The 24,000-nt window shown below is 42.9% G+C and overlaps 1 protein-coding gene across 1 annotated transcript in view; it reads left to right on the top strand.

Moving 5' to 3' along the window:
• otofa (otoferlin a) overlaps nucleotides 1-24,000 on the top strand; it is a gene marked incomplete at its 5' end in the record, with an annotated part of 74,237 nt that overhangs the window by 12,458 nt on the left and 37,779 nt on the right. The window contains 3 exons of the mRNA XM_084484178.1: nucleotides 5,111-5,199; nucleotides 15,501-15,600; nucleotides 18,696-18,889. Of these exons, the coding sequence (XP_084340304.1) occupies nucleotides 5,111-5,199; nucleotides 15,501-15,600; nucleotides 18,696-18,889 (383 nt within the window). The remainder of the gene's footprint in view (nucleotides 1-5,110; nucleotides 5,200-15,500; nucleotides 15,601-18,695; nucleotides 18,890-24,000) is intronic.

Raw genomic sequence — 24,000 nt, 5'->3', positions numbered from 1 at the left:
CACCTGAACGAGGCCTTCTGTGTTACGGCCCGAGGTCAGGGGCAAACGCACAGACACAGATGAGGGGTGTAACAGGTTGAATGTTTATTCGATGGAATGGAGCAGAGGCTGGTTGATGCTCGAGGCAAGCTGGGTTGGTGTCAGTGTAGAAAACAGGAAGGAGGTGGAGGAACAGCGAGTGTTAGAACATGATCATCTCAAATACAGGAACAAAGATACATAGAGACCAGGAACGCCACTAACGGAGGTTGACTGTTTGATGAACTGGCGATGAATGATGGACTAGATAAACAGGTGTGATTAAGATGATATGTCTGGTTGAGGTGGAGAAGTCCGAAGAAGCTGAAACAGACAAAAACAGACAGACAAAGACCACAGACAAAGACCACAGACAGACAAAGACCACAGACAGACAAAAACAGACAGACAAAGACCACAGACAGACAGAGACCACAGACAGACAAAGACCACAGACAAAGACCACAGACAGACAAAGACCACAGACAGACAAAAACAGACAGACAAAGACCACAGACAGACAGACAAAGACCACAGACAGACAAAGACCACAGACAGAAACCACACAGAGTGGTCCTAGCTGCCGATAGGATCCATGGCAGACGCCGGTACATTCTGTAGCCCCTCGTGACCATCCTGATGCCGCAAGGTCACTTCCTGTTTCTCTCTGCAGAACAGTCTGGCCGGTCAACAGCCTCAACAGCCTCAACAGCCTCAACAGTCAGGTCTACAGTTTTCCGAACAACGTGAGGCCTCAGCCATAGAACCATGTCCCTGCAGTGAGCGCAGTGTGACCTCTGCCTCATTAAACTTGCAGTGGTCAATGTCACCAGTGTGTGTGTTTGGCGCTGAGAGGTTGCTGTGGCTTTTGCATTCATTCGGTAACAACAAAATGAGGATTGGAAGAAAATATTGCAACTGGGATGTATATATTCACGTATTCTCTTGTTTCTATGGCAATAACAATAACAATAAACAATGACGTGGATGCATGTTGCAGTCTGGCGCTGTCGCTCAAACACTTGCACACGTAAATGGCTGTTCTGTGTCTCATACTGGTGGAGCCCTGTGTGTGTGTGTGTGTGTGAGTGTGTTTCTTCCTCACTTCCTCACAGGATAGTAAAAATGTTGATTGCCAAGCCCCCACACCTAAACACCCATGTCCTAAACAGACTCACACATGAACGTGTCCAGTGCAGGTTTTATGTGATCATGGCCGGCAGCATGCAGTATGTGTTCATCTCTGCAGTAGGATACTGCACTGTGGATCCCATCTGCTCCTCCTCCTATGGTCTCTAGTGTCCTAGTTAAAATCAAATCAAAGGTGCAGGTACTACTGCATCTCTCTCCCAGCTCCTGGTGCTGTGGGCACTAACAGTGGAGCATTAACGCCACGCTGGGCCCACAGCCCGCTCCAGGCTGCTTAAAAGGCGAAACCGATTTAGCAGTACGAACATAAAAAGATGGCGCTTTTACAGTTGCAGTGCTCTGTGGTGTGGGTGCTTGGAAGCTAAGCATTGTGGAGCCCATTCAAATTAAACATAAAAGGGGTCAGGCTATTTTTACTTTTGTATACAGTGTGTACCTAGGGCATTTTAGCAGACGCTTTTATCCAAAGCGACTTACAACTGTTCATACACACATAAATACACGGGGTGGATGTAACTATTACAAGTTTTTATTTTCTAGGCAACTATCATACTTCGCATTGACAAGAAAAGGGCTGTACAAATATGGAAAGAGAACCAGTTTAAAGGAAAAGACCAACACCAACAGAAAACAAGCGTTTAAAGACCTCAAAAGGGAAAAATATACCTATAGTTTAGATGGCGTTTTTGTTTTCTGATTTATAGGGCATGTGTTTTTGTACATTTAGACTTGTGTATTTGAAAATTGAACAACAATAAAGTGACATTTCAATAGGCTGGACACGTAGCCATATAATGGGAACGTGTAATTAAACAAAATTAAAAGAATGCTTTTAATTATTTTTTTCATATCGGAACAAAGTTGGTGCATTCCATTAATTTAGCTTTTAAAATATGTACTAAAACAAATCTGCCACACTAAATCCTTAATATGTCGACTTTAAAGTGAAACTGATTGATAAAATGCTTCAAATTCTCTTGATTTTGTATTTTGACAAACGTATGCAAAATAACACAATAGCTTGATATTTCCACGTAACTATCTGTGTCACTACCTAATAGCAGGTAACTTGGACGTAATCACTAGTTTGTTCTGGAAAAATAAAGGTATGTTCTATGGCTTCAAACGTTACACGTGTCGTTTGTAGACGGACCTGACTAACAAACGTGATGTCCAACTTAAACGACAGGTTGTTTGTATAGGTAAGGGGTGCCCACACTTTTTCGGCTTGCAAGCTACTTTCAAAATGATCTACCTACATTCTAAAATTTCTAAAACATATGCTTATTTATATACACAGTATACTCAGTACTACTCTGATGACTGGCACAGAGTCATCCAGGGTTGCATAGTCCGACAGCAGCTGCTGGTAGCTGGTCTCAAGCAGGCTTCCAAATAACCATCAGTCACGGTGGAACGGTATTTGCACTTAATAATCTTCATGTGGGAAAAGGCTGACTGGCATAAATAAGTAGAGCCAAATAATGCAGTCAAGGAGGTAGCACAATTTCTCATATTTGGAGTTCCAATATTGTCCATGAGCCTTGGGCTTAAGCTCAATATCAGCTTGTACTGTCAAAATCTCATCCTCCACTGCAAAAATGTCCAGGTGAATCAGTGCTGCAATTTCCTAAATGGACAGCGATTGGCTGATTAAGGCAAAGTCTTGAAACAGATTGTCAAAGTCCGACAATCAGTTTTGTCAATCAAGTGGTACATGCCATTTGGATGATAATTTTTTTTATTGTTTAATTTAAATTTGTAATTTTTTTTGGGGAATGTCACGCGATCTACCCGCACTACCTTTACGATCGACGGGTCGATCGCGATGGACGTATAAGGCATCCCTGGTATAGTTAATCCGAAACGACCCATCTAAACGTTTTAGCCCCCTATCAAAACAGCAATACAAAATGTATGTCATACAAAATGGATGACGTTTGTTTTATTCTTATTTGAAAATGCAACATAGTTTCAGAATTAAAATGCATTTCTAGCAATAAATGTGTGTTATATTTTCATAATCTTTAGTAAGTGAATGTATGATGTTAAATATGTTAGTTAATGCAACATTTTCTATCGTTGTCATGGTGATTCATTTGATCCCTCAGCTTGCATGTTGTTTGTATCAATGTCTTTGTGTTTTAGTCTAGTCATCTGTGTGCGTTGCTCATAAGTGCTATTTTATGTAACTAATGTTCTTCAAATGTTTTTTTTAGAGTGACCAGGGATGACGTTAGCTCTTCTATTCTGGGATGGACTAGGACCACGTGCTCCTGCAGTGGTGTTTATTGGCTTTGCTTCCGCCGAAAGATCCATTCAGATGCTTACTTTTATAAATACATTTGGTTTAACAGGATAATCGTGAAAAATTAACATCACTTTAAATGATTTTCAAGCTCTTGGATATATGATCAGGGCATTATTATTATTTTTTGATAATATACTATGAAACTTGCCCTACAGAGCAGAACTAATTAAGTGACCTGGGGGTGGACAATTTTCTTTCTTCTTTTTTGTTACATAAATAGCACTGAACACAGCTCAGATGACTACACAACGCAAATAATTAAAATTAAACTACATGCAAGCTGCGTCCATATGAGTCACCATGGCGATGATAGAAAACGTGACTTTAACTAACACACTAAACATCATATACATACACTGACTGAAGATTATTAAAACACATCTTAATGCTGAAATCATGTTAAAATGTTGCATTTTCCACTGAGAATAAAACGAATTATGTTTTGGCACTAGTAAACCTTGACACATGTGACGTATTGCTGTTTCTCCGAACAGTCGATAGGGGGCTAAAACTTATTCTGTGGTTGAGGTTGGAGGACAGGCTGGACTGTGTCGGTCTGTTGGCTTGTTTTTCTGGTCCACCAGGTTGCTATGTGTAACAGCGGCAGGTGGTAGCCCACGATTCTTTAATAAGACGGTCCTGATGAATGGGCCGCCCGCCACACATCCGTCCCCCGTGGTCTGGTGAATCAGAGCGCCGCGGCAGCAGGGGGCCAATGAGCTTCTAAATTACCCCTGGCTTCCCTCTGCTCTCCCTCCGCTCCCTTCCTACCGGGGAATATCGTCCAAACCCTCCTCGATCTCAGGATCGTTGTGCAGCCGCGACGCGGGTCCATGAGATCTTTAGGAGGCGCAGAGAAGATTCACGGCACGTAAAATGAAAAGCATAATAATGATAACTCGGCAGCTTTATGCTTTGACCGCAGCTTGACGCTAGTGCTAACGCTGCGAAGCTAAGTGCAAAGTAATGGATTTTGAAAGCGTCTTTATTTTTCATCTGAATGCTTTTAATGATCATCATCTTTTAGCATATGACACATTCCACATGATCAATGATTGGACTGTGGTTTGACTGGCTCTCAGTGTAGTGGAGATTATGTAAAATGACATTTTAATGGATGGTAAGATAATATTATAACTATTTTCTACAAAGTGGCTCAAGTAAAATCCATATTAAATTACACTATCATGCTATTTGTCAGTGGCAGTTTGCTTTGATGACAAATGAAAATGATTTTCTGTCATGTCCGTGGCAGACAAGACACAGAGATGAGACCGCTGTCCAAGGCGCCGTCGAATCCACTAAATAAGTAGTTATCGACCCTAAATACAAGTTATTGTAATTTTATTGAAACTATTGTCAATAAAGGTTACTCTCAAACTAAAAACCTTGGAGCCTGCCTGGCTTCATATTAATAATCTCCAGGAACTTTAATATATTAATTTGTGTGCTTATAGGACTTCTATCTTTCTTTTACCCCTTTTTCTCATTGCTCATTAAAAGTACTGCAGCATCATACAGGGTCTTACAGCGTCAACCATAACAGACAAAATCGATTCAGGTTAAAATTGGCAAATATTGGATCCCCCCCCCCCTCCTCCCCCGTAACTATTTCATTTATTTCTCTTTCAGACGTTCCGATGGCCGACCGGCAGCAAGCTGGATGGCAACGAGATATTGGAGGTCCAAGTGTTGAACTACAGCAAGGTCTTCACCAACAGGTGAGGTGTGGAAAAAAAGCAATCAAGATAATCCCATCCAACAACAGCTGACATGCAGCCTCCTTCTACCGATCCATCACAGTTGGGGAGCTTTCAAAAGGACGCAGGGCTTGTGCCATGTCCAATGAAGTGCACTGTGGAGTTTTTGGTTTGGGCCCCTGGAGCTTGTTCCAAATTGAGTGTGCAATTGAATTGATAACGCCCAACAGACAACCGCCGGGCCGGGCTATGAATGGACTTTTCCATCACAGCTTTAAGCAGGAAATGAAGTGTTAGAGTGTTAGATTGCGATAATAGATGGATCTGTTGTACAATGAGCCACCACGCAAATTAGAGCATGAACAACAGAGCGGCCTGTGATGACTCACAGAGTGGGCAGCCTAATGGAGATGGATCATGGTCCCTTTGTTGAACCTGTACAATCTACTGGGGACCGGCTGTTTTTCTCTTTAACATTTCTTTATTTTTTCTTATTTGTATGTGTGTGTGCGCTTTTTGTGTGTCACAGAGTGGGTTCCTGCGTGTTTATTTGTGTAGGTGTTTGCATGCGTGTATGGGAGCATGTGTTTGTGTGTGCACACGTGGTCACCACACTATGGTGAGTGTCCACTCATACACAGACTCGGTGGGCGTTTGTGTGTGTCACCTTATTGTCCGTGTGCATGCGTGCGCGTTCAGGTGTATAAGATGATCAATGATTTATGGGGCTTGCAGACGGAATAAATTTGAAAACCAAACAGGATTAATTGTTTGATGCTTTGTTTGTATGGTGTTTATTATCACTGCTCACAGCTGTGCACTCAGAGCTGACTAGTTGAGCCCTGATAACACTGATCTCCAGGACATGGCTTTATGGCTTTATAACCTATAGTGACTGGTTATAAAGAAGGTCATTACTACTTGAATGGTGACAATAATCTCAGGTGAAGTGTCAGTTGGCTCTGGAGCTATACAGCGATGCTCGGAGAATGCTTTGTTTGATTAGTATCAAATATGCTATGATAAATGTTCGTAGTTAAGGTAGGACAGACAGCATTGGCCCTTGAATCACACTTAGTCTAAATTATATCGTACAATCAAAGGGTTAAACATAAACATCGAGGAGAAATGTACGTTTGTCATTGAAAATGCAGTTAATCTGCTAATTATGTAAATTGTAATATGTATTCATTAGATGTATGGCATTTAGTGATTATTTATATGTCTTATTATCACATCATTACCAGTGCATTCATGCATGGGTGCCCCTGGTCAGAATTTAAGTGTACACATGTATATTTACCATTTTGCTATGACAACATTAATACAAAAGGGATATTTATATCAGTACATTTTGAGTACATATACAAACTTAATGCTAGGGTAGGCAATTTGGAGAAAGCTGCCAGAGCAGGCTCTATTTTGAAAGCATTCACCTGAAAAATTCCAGTCCCTCCCATCAGGATCCAGAACCACTCCCCCAAAAGACATGAGCAGCTCCCCAGCTCATAGGTCTGTAGCCTTGGGGAGGACTTCATGCAGGGTCATGCACAATGAGTGCAGGGCAGAGTGCGGGCAGGTAGCCGGGTAGGTAGGTAGACAGACAGTTAGGCCATCAAATAATTGTATTAGGGCTGAATGAAATAATTGGTCTGGCCTGCGACAACAACAGATACAGGGTTTTCTTAGCTGGAAGAGGATTTGATTTATTGATTGCTGTCAGGATTAAAAGAGAATTTAAAAAATGTGACTTTTTCAAAGTCAAAGTCAAAGTCAAAGTGTCTTTATTTGTCCCAACAGGGAAAATTGATTTGCAGCCGGGAAGATCCACACATTCAAACACATACACAAATAGACAACACCAAATAACATATAACATATAACGTATCATCATGGGCAGATTAAAGGGACCTACTGCAAGATAAGATATGATTCAAAGTGCCAATAATGTACACTGTACAAACAAATAAATAATAAATAAACAGCAGGGGCCTAAAGTGCAAATGCAACAGGTTACAACAGCCATAAACAGTCTCTATATACATACAATTAATTATCTACTGTTTAGCAACTGAATGGCCGTGGGGACAAAGGAAACCTTAAATCTCTTGGTGCGAAGAGCAGGCACCTTCCACCGACGGCCTGAGGGCAACAATATAAACTCAGACTGGAGGGGGTGATCCACACACTCCAGAATCAAGGGAGCCTTCCTAAGAACTTGCCTGCTATACATATCAGTAAGCTGCATTTGACTCCTCCCTGTAACCTTACTGGCCACTTTAACAAGGTTGGCGAGCCTGTTTTTATTGGCCAGAGTCAGGTTTCCATACCAGGCAACCACACAGAACATAAGAACAGATTCAATGAAGCTTCTATAAAAGAGGGTCATCATCTCCGAACAGACATTAAAAGAATACATTTTTCTCAGAAAATAAAGCCGTTGCTGTACTTTCTTTGTTGTGGCGGCAACATGAGCGTCAAAACACAATTTATTGTCAACGACCACTCCCAAATATTTATAGCTGTCCACCAGCTCAATCTCTGCACCTTTAATGCTGGTTAATGCAGGACAAGGTTTGGACTTCCTAAAACTGATAATCATGTCCTTCGTCTTTGACACATTAATTTGAAGAAAGGATTTATCACACCATGATACAAAATCATTTATGACGGACCCATGCAACAGCTGATCCTCTTCAAGAAGACTCACGATGACGGAGTCGTCAGCAAATTTAATAATGTGACTGTTAGCATAGTTGCTGCGACAATCATTCGTGTACAATATGTATAATAAAGGGGAGAGACAACATCCTTGAGGAGATCCAGTGGAGGACTGCAGCTGATTTGAAAGGGAGCCATTTACCCTCACACACTGGGAACGGTTTGTTAAAAAGTCTAATATCCAGCCAACAAGATTAAAATCCAGATTAAAAAGACTGATTAATTTCTCTGCCAAGAGATGTGGCTGGATAGTATTAAAAGCAGAAGAAAAATCTATAAACAACAATCTGGCCTGAGTTTTTGATTCCTCAAGGTGACGATAAAGAAAGTGTAACAATGTGACAGTGGCGTCCTCCACACCTCTACCAGCCCTATACGCAAATTGCAGGGGGTCCAGTAATTCCTCTACCTGCAGTGAAAACCTGCAGTTTTTGGTTATATAAATTGCCTACTCCAGCTTTAATTGTTCTGTATCTGTCTGCTTTTGACCCTTGACTTCGTTATAGGAACATCTCTTCACAAGCAGTTCAGTAACAGCCAACCTCTCCAGTGTCTATCGGTGTCTATCAGTCACACTGTGTTCAACTTTTCACTAACTGCCCCCCACCACTGACTGACTGCAAACACACACACAAAGGGGGGCACACCCTCACAGGCAGAGTTGAGCGTGTGTAAATAATTCACAAATTGCCGTAACGTGTTGTCCTCACACCTGCTCCCAAGGGCCAGTGGAGCGGATACCGCTCCCTGGCTGTGAGGAGGGGGTCTAGAACCACACACCACGCTTAGAACCCAAGTGGGATGGGGCCGGTTTATATTACATAACATTTATGTAACAAACAATGCACACACAATGCCAGTCCGTCCCCCAGCTGGCAAAATTAACACACGCACTTGATCACCCATGTCCTCTATTGTCCCTGCGCTGACGGCCCGTGGCCACTCGGACAAGCGGCTCCAGTCCTGTTCTCGTCTTATTACATGAATTGAGTTAAAACTCGAAGAGGGAAGCAGCCACTGGCTAACAATTGTTGAATTGTTACAAATTCATGGTGACACATTCTTTGCTAGATTGGTTATCAATTAACGTACTGGGGCAGCTTGAGGGAACCGAGGCCCACTTGGGGTGTAAAACAGACAACAACATTATGAGGGTGAAGGGGAGGGTTCTGGGAAGGTTTCCTGTGAGGGCTTATACCCTGGAGGCCGGGTGGACGTCAAGGGAAAAGGGGTGAGACAGGGTAGGCAGCACACACAACAGGTCCCTCTTCCATAGTGTCCCTCCTCTTTGTATTTCTTAAAGCTTAGGCTCCTCTTCAAGGCTGCTCACTGGTCTCTCTTTGGCTGCGACCGCCCTCCCCGAGGGGAGAGGTCCGCGTTTGTAACTAGAACACTGGCTTGTAGCCTCATGGCCGGCAGGTCCCCATTGCAAAGCATGCAGCAGGCTGACTGGACAACTGAGGGGGAGGGCTTTGCCCAGGGTTGTGATCCCCTTCTTCCCTTGTGGAGGGTCTGGGGCATCTAGGCCCTCTACAGTGCACAACACAACACATTATAGACGTTTTTTATTTCTCTGTTTCAGTTGCAAATGCTTTTGTAAGGGGGGTAATTGGGACTGTTTTGAAGCATGTTTATGAAATTGTATCAATATGGCCAATTTGGCTCAGTAAAGCCCATGTGGAAATACTTCCTAGAAAGCCTGTCTGATTGATTACAAAGTTTAATTTATATCACTGGAACATATGTTTTATAATGGCTCATTACAGCTGCAGCTGCTGTGACATGAGGACTGTGGATGATGCTGATTGTGTTCCACCACTACAACAGATGTACCTGCCAACCTGACAACATGGTTGCAAAGTGACGGCTGCTTAAACTGTGTTTGAAATGGTTCACATTTAATCCGGTCCCTGCGAGTTTGTGACAGTTTGAATACTTGCCGTGGGTATTTTGGCAGCCTTCGCAGTACTTTCTCTCCATTTTATCTTCCTGTATGGGCTTTGGGGTTTTTCTTTGACTCTGCATCCCACTGAAGGAAGATAAGCTGGTGTATAATTCAGGCAGAACGCTCAACTAAAGCTCCTTCCCTGTCCGCCTCCGTATCTTCGCTTCTCCCTCCGTTTTTAGTTTTTCCTGCACTCCCTGTCTTTTTTTCTTCTCAGATATATTTCTTGCTTTCATTTGTGGTACATTTTTCCATTATTTCTATTTTACTTTTTGCCAAGCTCGGTCCATGTCATGCATATAGTCAAACTTCTGTCCATTAAGATGGCATAAAGGATGGCTGTGTGAGTTTTACAATTATTATCGTCCAACAGCTGTTGTCTGGACGATGGACTTTGGATGGTGGAGAGCTGATGGTGCGAAACACAGCGCTCTATCAAATGATATTAAACACACTTTCTAAAATTACATTTGTATCATTGATATACCTGTGTGTGTGTGTGTGTGTGCATGCGTGCGTGTGTGCGTGCGTGTGTGCGTGTGTATGTGTGTGTATGTGTGTGCGTGTGCTCACAAGTTAGGAGTTAGGAGTAGATCCATGCATTAGGTGAGCCTGGTCATTGAATTGTATGGCCCATCAGAAGCTCTCCTTCTGCTAGTGGAAGCATCAATCACGCACCGGTCCGGTGTCCATTCCCCTCCAACACCCTTCAATCACATTAGCATCTGCTTCCCAGCAGGAGTGCTGCCTCCAGGAGACTCTGAAACCACTTTTACATTCACGGCCTCTTCTCCTGCTCAACACTTCTCCTGCTACACAACACTTCTCCTCATACACAACACTTCTCCTGCTCAACACTTCTCCTCATACACAACACTTCTCCTCATACACAACACTTCTCCTCATACACAACACTTCTCCTGCTTCACAACACTTGTCCTGCTACACAACACTTCTTCTCCTCATACACAACACTTCTCCTGCTCAACACTTCTCCTCATACACAACACTTCTCCTGCTACACAACACTTCTCCTCATACACAACACTTCTCCTGCTACACAACACTTCTCCTCATACACAACACTTCTCCTGCTAGACAACACTACACTACACGATCCTCAACGACGCACAAACACCAAAAAATTCAAATGTAAGATTTATCCAAGATAAAATAATGAGAATTGAGAGAAAACAGAAAGGGAAGGGAGACGTTCAATTATATTGCGGATGAAAGTAAATGGTTTCATCAATAATGAATGTGGCCTTTTGAAGTGCTAAAACGAGAGCTAGAACACAATAGGCCCTGCCAGTTTCAATTATTCAGCAACTTGTAGCCCTGGTACAATCGCCATGAAGGACAGTTTGAAGCCCTTTGCTCTGCAGCCACTGGTCCTATCCATCACCATGGATACTATGTGTTTAGTGAGGAGGAAGGAGGCTGGTGTCTTGTACAGAAGGGTAGTGTGAATGGGGAACACAGAGGGGAATCAGCCAATTGTGGTGAAATCCACAACTATAGAAACCATACAGTGAGGCGTTGTAATATCCCTGTGTGCTGTAGTTGCAGTAGGGTTAGGGTTAGGGGCCCTTGGGGCGCCACTATTGCTATGCATCTTGGAATAAGAGAACAAGCTTCTGGCAGAGGAGGAGCTCGCTCTGAGATAAGAGGCTGCAGTACAAAGTTATGAGCGCTGTGCGATTGTTGTGGCTGTTGTTGCAGTTTATCGGTTGGATTTAAAGGGAAATAAGGACAGAGAGAGGAAGGAAGAGGAGGAGGGGGAGCAGGAATATAGCAGGAGGAATACAATGACTGTGTGATAAACAAGATACCTTTTTTGATTAACTAACAGTTTTTTCTCAATCGTTTAAACACATTTTCTGAAACAATAGCTACATTTCTCAAAACTCTAAACACAAAACTGAAAAGAGTTAACCGTTTTGTCAAAACTCCACAAATATTTCAAAATGAAACACTGCACTCAAAACTATGTTCTCTCTTCTCAAAACGGATTCTTTCCACCAAGCTATCATATGAATATCTCTTAGAGAGCATCAATTAAACACTGGTGTGATCAATTTAAAACACTTAAATCAAAATACTGTTTACATGTTTTGGCTTCATGAGGCCATGTTACATATTCAAATGTATAAAATTGTTTAGAAATAGCCTCCTTTTTTGCAGTCTTTCACAATTGTTTAAACACATTAATTGGAACATCAGACACAATGTGCACAACCTGAAACTTGTGTACCAACTGCAAAACCAATTCTGCTGAACTCCAAGCACATTTTCTGCTTTAGACTCAGATTCCCATTCTAAAGCTGAAGCTTCTGCCCCTACCCTTTGGTTACAACCAATAAAAATGCATTAATTTGAACATTCATTCATTCATGCATTCAGATGTTTTGTTTACAGTATTGCCTATTTTCTGTTATCTCTTTCATTTCATTCCGTTTTCATCATGTTTGCTGTGATTTACAGTAGACTGCACATTTTGCGTACAAATACAGTATTTGTTACTGTAAAGTATTGTTTTCTATTTGGGTATACGTAAAAACATTATATGGTAATATTTTACATCCAACAGGTGACAGTGTAACACTGAACATGCAAAAGCATAATTCTACTGATGAAGCATTCATAGTGTTTTCCATTCATACTATAGTGTTTTATATTCATACTATAGTGTTTTCCATTCTGCACACCAGTGTTCAATGGGTGCTTAGAAATGTCTACTCATATGATTTATGTGTTTGTCATTTGAAAAGAAAATACCATTTAGTGAAGAGTTAACACAGTTTTGAGGGCAAAGTGTGCTTTTTGCAAGATAAGTGTAGGATTTTGCATTTTGTGTGTGAGTTTTGAGATTTGTGTTTAGGGTTTTGGGAAAGTGAGGTAGTCTATCAGAAAATGTGTTTAAGCAATTGTTAAAAACTGTAAAGTTGCAATTAGGTGGTACATAATGTATAAAGACTATTGCCATATTGTATTACAATACTGTGAATATATCATATAAATATTGCATTGACACAATCGTATAAGAATAGGATACAATGCATATTTGTCTATCCAATGAGCTCCAATGAGCTAAACTTACAATCCCAGCTTCCCAGAGTCATACTGTACACCTAGAGTTGATACTGCAACATTGTTGGAGATCTGAGAATACACCAATGTTACCTATTTTTGGTAAAACTCACAGTACAGTAATTGCACTGATAAGTAAAATGAAAAACACTACAGTGAGAAAATGTTTACTGTTTACTACTTGACTGTCTTTCGGGGGATGTAATGATGAGATCAGTGCAGAAGTACAAAAAGGTAACAAAGCAAATATGTATTTGTTACTGTAATACAGTAAAATGTTTAGCTGAACTGATTGCAAAAAAAGCTTTTCGTAGGCCAACAAAAAATGAAAGTAAGAATATAAATGAGGTGAAACAGATCTACATGTAAATCAATCTGTATCCCACCTCCAATCCTGATCAGACCAGAGGAGCTCATCCACAACACAGTGAGCTCACCTGAGGCCTCTTTTATGCTCATGATTGAAGTGTTTTGCCAGTTGAGTTAGAACTGGTGAGAAGTGAGTGAGACCAATTGGTAATTGGGTGTGGCGTTTTGAAGGCCATGTGTTTTCCAGGTGAACCAAGTGTGCTAAATGATGAGATTTGTGCTTAGAGTTTTGCAAAAATGTGATTTAGAATTTCTAAATGCGTGAAAACAATGGAATTGTGCATAGAGTTTATTTTATTTTATTTTTATTTATCCTTTATTTAACCAGGAAGGTCCAATTGAGATACAATACCTCTTTTTCCAGGGAGTCCTGGTCAAGTGAGTGGTATGATATTTCAGTACAGAGAAAACATAAGACGAAAAGCTAACACACAACAATTAACTAAAACACAGAACAAATAAGACATCAGAGTTAAAAGAAATGCGCATATATCAAGAGAGGGTAATGAGTGCAAGTTAAGAATACTCTGAAGTTCGTTCCACACACATATAGGGAGCATATATTTGAAAAGCTGTTTTACCTATTTCTGTGCATGAAGTGAGAACAGTCAGTGACATTTTCTCTGATGACAGAGTGCTATATGTACTGGTACGCTGAACTAAGCAGACTGCTAATGTAGTTTGGTAATTTACCCATTAAAGCCTTAGCAGTGAAAATTAAAAAATAAGTTTTCCTTCTCAGGTATAATGATGTCCACTGGACTATTTATTTACAACGATGTGTCCTTGTGTTAGCACCTGTTACAAAGCACAGGGCAGAACGATAAACTACATCTAGTTTTTTTTTAAAGAGACATAGATGCATGCATGTAAATAATATCACCATAGTCCAGTACTGCTAAAAAAGTACTTTCTACTACCCTTTTCCTGGCAGTGTAGGGAAAACACCTTTTAAAACGAAAATAAAAACTTAAATTTGGTGTTGGGGGATGGTACTGGGTGTTTCTGTGTGTGTATGTGTAAATCTGTTTGGTAGTATCTGTTTGGGTGTGCGTGTGTGTGTTTGTGTGTGTGTGTGTGTCTGTGGGATGCCCATAATGTCTTATTATAATGGGGTAAGCTCAGTTCCCTGCTGGTCGGTCAAAACCAATAAAGCCTTGATGCTGCTGCTGAGGAACGCACACATTGTTAGTCATCATCCTCAGAGAGAGGGAAGTAAATACTCACACACACACACACACACACACACACACACACACACACACACACACACACACACACACACACACACACACACACACACACAAATGCTCGCACGCATACATACACACACACATACACACATGCTCGCACGCATATGCATGCACACACCCAAACACACATACACACACACACACAAACACACACACACATACGCACACACACAGATACACATATACAAACACACAGACCTCCTTCTGGCTCTCTCTCTCATTCTGTGTGTGTGTGTGTGTCTCCACTGTTCTCCACACACATTGTGTGTGTGTTGGGTGACTGGGTTGTGGCTGCTCGCTCGGGGCCGCGGACTGCAGTGTCTGCTGGGAGAGGCAGCGGTGCTGGTGTCATCAGCTTCCTCTGCTGTCCGGGGGCTTCTCTCTTCACACAACAGATCACTTTTCTACCGTCCACATACCAATTAAACCCAGCAGTGGACTAAACGGGGAGAGAAAATGAACAAACGGACAAAGCGGTGTGCGAGGCTTTGAGTGTTGTTTAGTCAATTTAGTGGAAGTAGTTTTTCCTCTGGAGAGATCAGAAGCGTTGAGAGGGGTTAGAGTTTCATCTTGTTGTTCCTCAGATGGGGAGATGCGTTTTAAATAAGTGTGTGTGTGTGTGGGTCAGTGGGTGGGCAGTTCTGAATACTTGCGTATGGCGACTGAATAAAACAAAGCAAAGCGATCCACACACTGTTAAGTCTGTTACCTCAGTAAATGTATACTAAATGGCGTTCTCTCTCCTACTCAGTGGAGCACTAAGACATCGTGATGTTGTCTGTAGGAGTAGCGTCTGCGTTTCGTTTGGGTTTCCTCTGCATGTTGGAACCCACTGGTTCACGGTAATCAGAGACTCAAACTGAGTGGAGATGAACATTTGACTGTGCGACTCCTCTCGACGTGCTTTGTAAGTCCTTCTTCTTCTGCTCTTCCTTTGCGTTCAGACTGGTGGGAACCTTCCAGATGGTTCTGCAGAAGGTGGCACAGGACGGCCACCTGGAGCTGACCGACACGCTGGTGGACGACAACAACACAGCCACCAAGGTACTGCTCACACACAGGGGCGTGTGTGTGTGTGTGTGTGTGTGTGTGTGTGTGTGTGTGTGTGTGTGTGTGTGTGTGTGTGTGTGTGTGTGTGTGTGTGTGTGTGTGTGTGTGTGTGTGTGTGTGTGTGTGCATATCTGCGTGCATATGTGTGTGTTTATACATTCCTGTGTCTGTGTGTGTGTGTGTGTGTCTGTGTGTGTGTCTGTGTGTGTGTTAGTGTGTGTGTCTGTGTGTTTGTGTGTGTGTGTGTGTTAGTGTGTGTGTGTGTGCGTATACATGTATGTCTGTGTGTGTGCGTGTGTATGTGCATGTTAGTTTCTAAATGTGTGTGTGTGTGTGTGCGTGTGTGTTTGTGTGTGTGTGTGTGTGTGTGTGCATATCTGCGTGCATATGTGTGTGTTTATACATTCCTTTGTGTGTGTGTGTGTGTGTGTGTGTGTTAGTGTGTGTGTGTGTGTGTGTGTGTGTGTGTGTGTGTGTGTGTGTAAATGGTCCTCATTTATAAAGCGCTTTTATCCAAAGCGCTTTACAGTGTTGACTGACATTCACCCATTCATGCACACATTCACACACCGACGGCGGAGTCAACCACGCAGGGCGACAGTCAGCTCATCAGGAGTGTGTGTGTGTGGGTTTGGTTGGGGGTCTTTTGGATGTCATCTTTGACGTCTGAAAATAAAATGCATGGGCTCCCATCTGCTCTGAGAAATGGCCCTCGCCGTGGAAACTGGCATTTAGTCGGCAATTCATCAGAAATAATTGCTTGTTTCTGCAAAACTGTGAAGTACATGCATGCAAAGAGGTGGTTGGTGTTGTGCTCTTCTTAATGACTTCATTTTCCTTGGCCTGAGCAGTTACACATAACTCAAATTATAATTAGTCCGTCTGGTGCCAACATGTTTTTCTATTTGGGGCAAGGATGTCTACATTCCCCTCGAATATCCTCATCAGACCATGAATTCATAAATGAAAATGTACAATACCCCAGTACTGGATGTGGTGCTCCTACTCTCGCAGTGTGCCACGTACATTACTTATTATCACCGTACCTATTGTATGGCAGGGGGCTTTCAAAGATTATCACTTCACACTGTGTGTTAAACAGTGTGTTAAAGGACAAACACACACGACCCAGATACACAACCTGTTCAAACACAAACAATTGTTCCTCAAGCTCCCATGTTCTCTCCCTTCCTCTACCTCATTATCTTACATCTTAATGAGATTTTTTCCGATATATATAGAATGAAGTACTCTCCACAAGGGATGGGTGGGGGGGTTATTAACTGAGGCTTTTCCATCTGAGGGGGTCGCGTCTACTCGCAACTCACTTGGCAGTGACGTTGTTGCTATAGTAACTTACCGTACTTCATAGAAAGCAAGGGGATTGGGGAGGGACTAATTGATTGATGATGACAGATGATGATAGAAAGAGAAGTGACAGAAAGAGAGTTGAGAAAGAGAGAGAAAGAGAGACAGAAGGAGCGAGAGAGAGACCTGGGGAGAGTGAGAGGACAGAATGGAGAGAGTGCATATCCCCCTATTCCTCTGCTGCAGAGTGAGAGGTAGGAAGGGGGGAGAGAGAGAGAGAGAGAGAGAGAGAGAGAGAGAGAGAGAGAGAGATCTCCCTCTTCCTCTGCAGCAAAAGGAGCGGTACAAAGGGAGAGAGAGGAGGCTTATCTTTTGCTCTGCAGCAGGGGGACTGAGAGGGAGAAAGTCATACAGAAAGAGAAGGAGAGAGAGGCATAGGGGGAGGGAGAGAAAGCGAGATGAAGAAAGAGAGAAAGAGAGAGGACTGAGAATGAGAGAGAAGAAGAGCGAGAGAGAAGGAGGTAGTGGCCACTGTATTACAAAGTCCAGGCCCAACATAAAACTGATGACCGAAAGGGCAAGATTGCAGGTACAAGGGACCGAAATGGGTTTTCTCAGGAGGGTGGCTGACGTCTCCCTTAGAGATAGCGTGAGAAGCTCAGCCATCCGTGAGGAACTCGGATTAGAGCCGCTGCTCCTCTGCTTAGAGAGGAGTCAGTTGAGGTGGTTCATCTAGGAAGGATGCCCGCTGGGCGCCTCCCTAGGGAGGTGATCCAGACACGACCAGCGGGGAGGAGACCTCTGGGAAGACCCAGGACTAGGTGGAGAGATTATATCTGAACCCTGGCCTGGGAACGCCTCGGGATCAGAGCTGGTCGATGTGGCCCGGGAAAAGGAAGTCTGTGACCCGACCCCGGATAAGCAGTTTTGAAGATGAGGATGAGGGTTTCAAATACAAATTTTGACCAGCCAGCTAAGTAGCTATTTTGCTGCTGAAACAATGAGAACGACTACGATTAGACAGAGTTTGACTCTTCTTTAGAATAGATAGAGCAAACAACCTTGGCACTCAAACTCCTCCATTCTAAGTTCTTAATTAAATGGACGACAATGGATGGACACACACACACACACACACACACACACACACACACACACACACACACACACAAACCCACGCAGAAAATAACCCTACCAACAGCCTTAGCAACGGGACAGGAGCATCACAAATGATTGATTATGTAATTCATCATGTATAGTCTCTAGGCTCTCTAGCTCGCCAAGTTAATTAGCAATCATCCTTATCAGTGTGAGTGAACCCCCTACCAAAAAAAGTTAGGCAGAGAGTTCTAGGAAGGATGGGGGAGGCGTTATCCCCATGGTTACGAGGTGGCGACCTTGGAATACATTTCTTTATAGCTGGTAGTGTTTTTGTATATGAAATGTGCCACGCAACTTGCAGCAATACTGTAAAGCCCCTTTCATACATGACGGCTTTCCCTGCAAAGTTCTGGAACATTTCCTGCATGGGGTCATGGGTGAACGGAAACAGGGACAGATATTCTGGGAAATCTGAAATGGCAATTTGTCTGCTCGAGTTCACGTCTGCTCACGATCCAACTGGTACGCGGCGACAGGCAAAAACATAGAACATTCCACTGAACGACGTTCTTATTTAAGGAACAGAATGGCATCGAGGCTGACGTTGAAGATCCTGACTCTGGTTCATCTGCTCTTCCTCTAAATCAGTGTCCATGTCGTTGTTGTTGTTATGGGAACAGACCAGCGTTACCATAGAGATCAAGTACCAGGCGCTGGACGGCTCGGCGGGCGTGTGGAGCGACGGGGAGTTCCTCGACGTCCCGGAGGACGGGACCTTCTCCTTCGAGACGGACAGCCTGCTGTCCGCACAGAGCCACAGCTCGGGGACGTCCGCCAGGCGCTCCCTGCACAGCTCCATCCCCACCTTCCGCAAGTGAGTGGAGAGGTTCACGTTGACTCGGCCTCCAGCAGACGCTCTCATCCAGAGCCACTTACAACAAGGACATTTGTCAGAATAAGCAGAATTAAGCAGTCTTACACTCGATGGCGTTCTTGAATGTCGTTATTGGTACGCGAAGCACAGCCGTAGGAACGGGGCGCTGGCGCCGAGTTCAGAAGTCCTGTGCTTCAAGTATAACGACATTCAAGAACGCCATCGAGTGTAAGACTGCGATTCAATAACACAAACCATCTTCATTATCAACAGTATTGTAAAATATTTTCATGTTGTGGGTTAATTTGCCCTCAAATTCAAGCTTTCTGCCCGAGTTCATCTCCATCAGAAAATAGTTCCTATAGTAACGATAGCCGACTCTTGGTCAGTTGAACGTTGTTATGGAAACTAGGCTCATGTTTCGGCTAGTTAGCGTAGCGATACTTTCTGTAATTAGGCACGCTCATTTTGTTCGTTCTTTCACCGGGCATTTAAACACGCTCGAGAATGGGAATTGACCAATCGGAGTGCTTGCTTAAACTTGTGTGTTATTGAAAAAACAATATATCGCTGTGGGTACGGTAAGGATGTTCACAGAACCCAAGAAGTGCCAAGCAGTCATTAGGTTAACCCATTCCCTGTACACAACCAAGATAGATAGATAGATAGATCTCATGTTGTCGTGACAACTGCACCGTGTCGTGTGTGTCTGTGAGCGTTGGCTCTCACTTTCTTCTTGTTGTGCGCTTGCATCGTAAATTCCCTCAGAACTGGATCGGCTTAATTCAGGTGAATAATAACACGAGCCAAATCTGGATTTTATGTTTACAAAACATACAACATAACAACTCACTTGATCTCTAAAGTCATAACCAATTAAAATGATTATTTATAGCAACAATACAATAACAACAACATAATACAATACAACATCATAATTGATACAGATTTAATATGTAGTATATATAGATGTAGAAAGTAAATGTAATATTGCAGCATTGCCCAAGTTAAGTCATCTGTGTTCTTCGTGCTATTTATCAATATTTTGTCGTAGTTGTGCTGTTTTTCTGTTTGATAAATAATTTGTAAAGGTTTTCCATTCACCAATATTTAGTCTCGGTTGGGCTATTCAATGGCTGCTGAATAAGGTGTGAAATATGCTGCAGAAAAATAGATTTTCATTGAGATCGTGTCTTCTCAGCCAAAGCCATAGATCTGTCCTCATTTGTGTGTGTGTGTGTGTGTGTGTGTGTGTGTGTGTGTGTGTGTGTGTGTGTGTGTGTGTGTGTGTGTGTGTGTGTGTGTGTGTGTGTGTGTGTGTGTGTGTTGGGGCAGGCGCCTGTGTGTTGTGTGTTCAATGGCAACACTGAGCCATTAAGAAAAAAAATGGTGAAAGTTATGCTATTAAAAGTTTCAGCGAGTACATTGTGTCCTTTGGACGGTCTTCTAGTATGGAGAACTCTAATAAAGCAGAGACTTATGGTCGGACTCAGTACTGTGGTGTTAGACTGGCTGCACCACACACAGTGTGTATTCACAGGAGTGCATTTTGCCCCTAAACATTTTGACATTGATCTTAACTTCTTCAGTTGGTCTTCTGTTCTACCTTGTTTGGTAACTAAGTGTTGTCAACATTAGCCCTTAGCACCAGTGGCTGTTTGGAGCCGCCCAAAAGGAAGTCAATAAAGAACCTCTCTCTCTCTCTCTCTCTCTCTTTCTCCCTCACTCTCTCTGTTTTCAGTGAAGGTGATGTTTCCCAGCTCATTTATCATAATGTTCCTGCAGATCAGTCGCTCAGTGAACCGTTCTGTTCAAGAACAAATTGTCTTTCCTTCCCATAGGTGGCCATTGTTCATATTATTTTTCAAAGGGGAGAATCCTCCATCTCTAGAAACATAATAAATAATCGACAGGGCGTCAGAAAAAAACTTGTTTCTCAAGTACGCTTTTGCACCCCTTGTGTGTGTGTGTGTGTGTGTGCGAGAAATGTATATCACATTTAGTGTCATTATTCTAGTATCATTATTATTAGTATCATTATTTTTGTTTAATAACCAATTGAGACTTGAGCTCAAACTGATTTGCAGAAATTCTGTTCAAAGAAGTACGTAAGTAAGATACGTGGAACATCCTCTAGTTTGATACTCCAGTCTTTTGATGCTCCATGTTGGACTGCTGCAGAGCATCAGTGGGGGGTGTGGGCCGATGTGGGGGGTGCTGGGGCTTGTGACGCGGCCGGTGGGGGGAGCCCCTACCACAGGGGTTCCTTAAGGCTTCGTATCCAGGCATGCCCCCCGCCCCTCCCCCCAAAGAACATCTACCTCTCTGGGGTCTAACGCAGCAGTGGGCTGAATCACTACATGGGGGGTGCTAGGCTACGCTACAATAACAGCAGCCTCTGACATGACTTATTGTATGAACATTTACAAACATACTCCCTGTATGAACACCTGATAGTGGGCCTGCACGAACGGAGACGTTGGCAATGGATTCTTTTTGCAGATTACAATACGATTCATTCAAATGAGCCGGTGTGAGAGCAGTGAGCAGGGTCAGTGATTCAGCGTGTGGATGGTCATCAAGGGGAATTCTGAATAGTCTGCCTGCGTTTCATCTTTCAGGGCTTTGTGTCTGTTGAAACCGCAGCATAGACGTCATAGAGCAACGACAGCTGCAATCAACAATCCCCCCCCCGGCCCGGCCAGCTCCGCACTACACTATGCACTCTCTGCACTACGCTGCCTCTCTCTGAACCTCAGGCCATGGGGGGCGTGCTACCACGCAGGCCGTGGCTGGTGTTAGAAGATACTATTATGGTTATTGATTTGGATCTAAGTCGATCTGGGTTCGCAGTGTTTGTTGGCTGATTCCTTCTCCAGGGAAAGGCTGACCCTCTTTTAGTGAGCGCCATGCCTGGATCTGTGTCGTACAAATGTGTTGGTTGTTTGTAGGTTTTTTGAGTTTGTAGGTTTTCTGTATGAAGGTATTATTGTAGCAAATGTCTTTAGCATGCGTACACTAAAGTCACAAATGTGTACAGTAAATTTGAAGTCGTAAATATTGTTTCTACCATTGTAACACAAAATAGTGCTGTAACAAAGAGTCCTTTGTTACTGGTGCACAAATCCTATCCTGTGCATCACAACTTCAAAGAGTCATGCACTTGACACTTTTGCGACTATCATTGCAGGGCAGTTGGTGCAAAACACATTTGACCACCGCTGTTTCATAATCTGAGAACATGCACAAAATGTGTGCATTCGTAAACCCAAATGTGAACTAATGCATCCGAAGTTGCACATCTGTGAAATATTTCCTCACAAATAAAATTATATAGATCGCTATGTTCATTGAGCATTTTAATGAGCGAGCACAAGTCGATAGAACTGCAGAAAGGGAGTAGAGAGAGAGTATATGTAAGAGTATATGCTTGGATGGGTCCCAGTATGGTTTGAAAAATGCACCCCCTGCCGGTGACTTTCATTGGTTTATGCAGTAATTTTGTCCCGCCCACGGACGCTCTGTGTCTACGGATACAAATCACTTTTGCTACACATGTACCACCTAGACGGGTTGCAAAAGTATCTGAAAGAAAAACAACAGCTGAGACTCGTAGCAGCAGATTGGAGCAGTTGTATTGATGAACGTGTGCTCGCTCATTAAAATACTCAATGATCATAGCGATCTATATCATTTTATTTGTGAGGAAATATTTCACAGATGTGCAACTTCGGATGCATTAGTTCACATTTGGGTTTACGAATGCACACATTTTGTGGATGTTCTCAGATTATGAAACACGGTGTGCGAATGTGTTTTGCACCAACTGTGCTGCAATGATAGTCGCAAAAGTGTCAAGTGCATGACTCTTTGAAGTTGTGATGCACGGGATGGGATTTGTGCACCAGTAACAAAGGACTTGTGAACTCGTAGCGCCTATTTTGTGTTTACAATGGTAGCAAAAATATTTACGACTTCAAATTTACTGTTACACATTTGTGACTTTAGTGTATGCATGCTAAAGACTTTGGCTACAATAATACCTTCATATTTCTGTTGTTGACACAGGGGCGGGCCTCCAGGGGTAACTCCTGGAGGCCTGCGAACTCCTGCGTACAGTTACTGTAGTGTCAGCAGAGTCAAGGCTCACAGAACAGTTTTCGACTTTCTGTGGCTGACAAAAATGATAAATGCATCAAATACCAGTAAAGAAGAAAAAGCCTTTACTAAACCTCTTTGACCACAGGTCTTGTTTTATCACCCATTGGGTTGGCATAAAATTGAACAGTTGCAGCTATTCCACTCAGCCGACCAGCTGAATAGCCGATTAGGTTGCATTGTTATGGCATAAGCTCACTGGTGGCCTTTGGGAGTGACAGTGGGGTCTAGGAGGCATGAGGGAGCTGAAAGGAGATGGAGAGGAAAAGAGGACCTATTGCCCTAACATTGCATGCCGATACAGCCATAATGATGTTGGGGTAGAGATTTTGAGATTATTTATTGTCTTATTAGATAGTTATTAGTTATTAGACTTTGCATCAGACTTTGACTATGTTGTGCCAACAAGGGGAGCAATTAGGAAAATGATCTGTCAATATCCCTGAATCAAACCTCATCAAATACTCTACCTCATGTATTTCGAAGGGAAACAAAGCTTTATCCAGCAGAGAGCATGTGGTACTTGACTTTGAGGAAAGGATTAAAGCCTTCATGAGAATGGGGCCAATGAACACTCATCAAAACATGCGTGGAGCTCCTAATCGCACTAAAGGTTTATCTGTTGTTCTCGGCAAGAGGGAGAACTGGGTGCTTTGAACTCTCTGCTAGGATTTACCCACAAGGCACCTGAGGACTAACTGGACTGGACGTCGGATATGGAATGTGTGCACGTGTGTATGTGTGTGTGTGTGTATGTCTGTGTGTGTGCATAAGTGTGAGTGCATGTGTGTATGTTATTTAATAGATGTGTGTTAATTTGTGTGTGTGTGTGTGTGTGTGTGTGCATATCTGCGTGCATATGTGTGTGTTAGTTTATACATCCCTGTGTGTGTGTGTGTGTGTGTGTGTGTGTGTGTGTGTGTGTGTGTGTGTGTGTGTGTGTGTGTGTGTGT

This window comes from Micromesistius poutassou (genome assembly GCF_964030765.1).
Source record: "Micromesistius poutassou genome assembly, chromosome: 19".
Lineage (NCBI taxonomy): Eukaryota > Metazoa > Chordata > Actinopteri > Gadiformes > Gadidae > Micromesistius > Micromesistius poutassou.
This window is presented reverse-complemented; position numbering and strand designations above follow the sequence as displayed.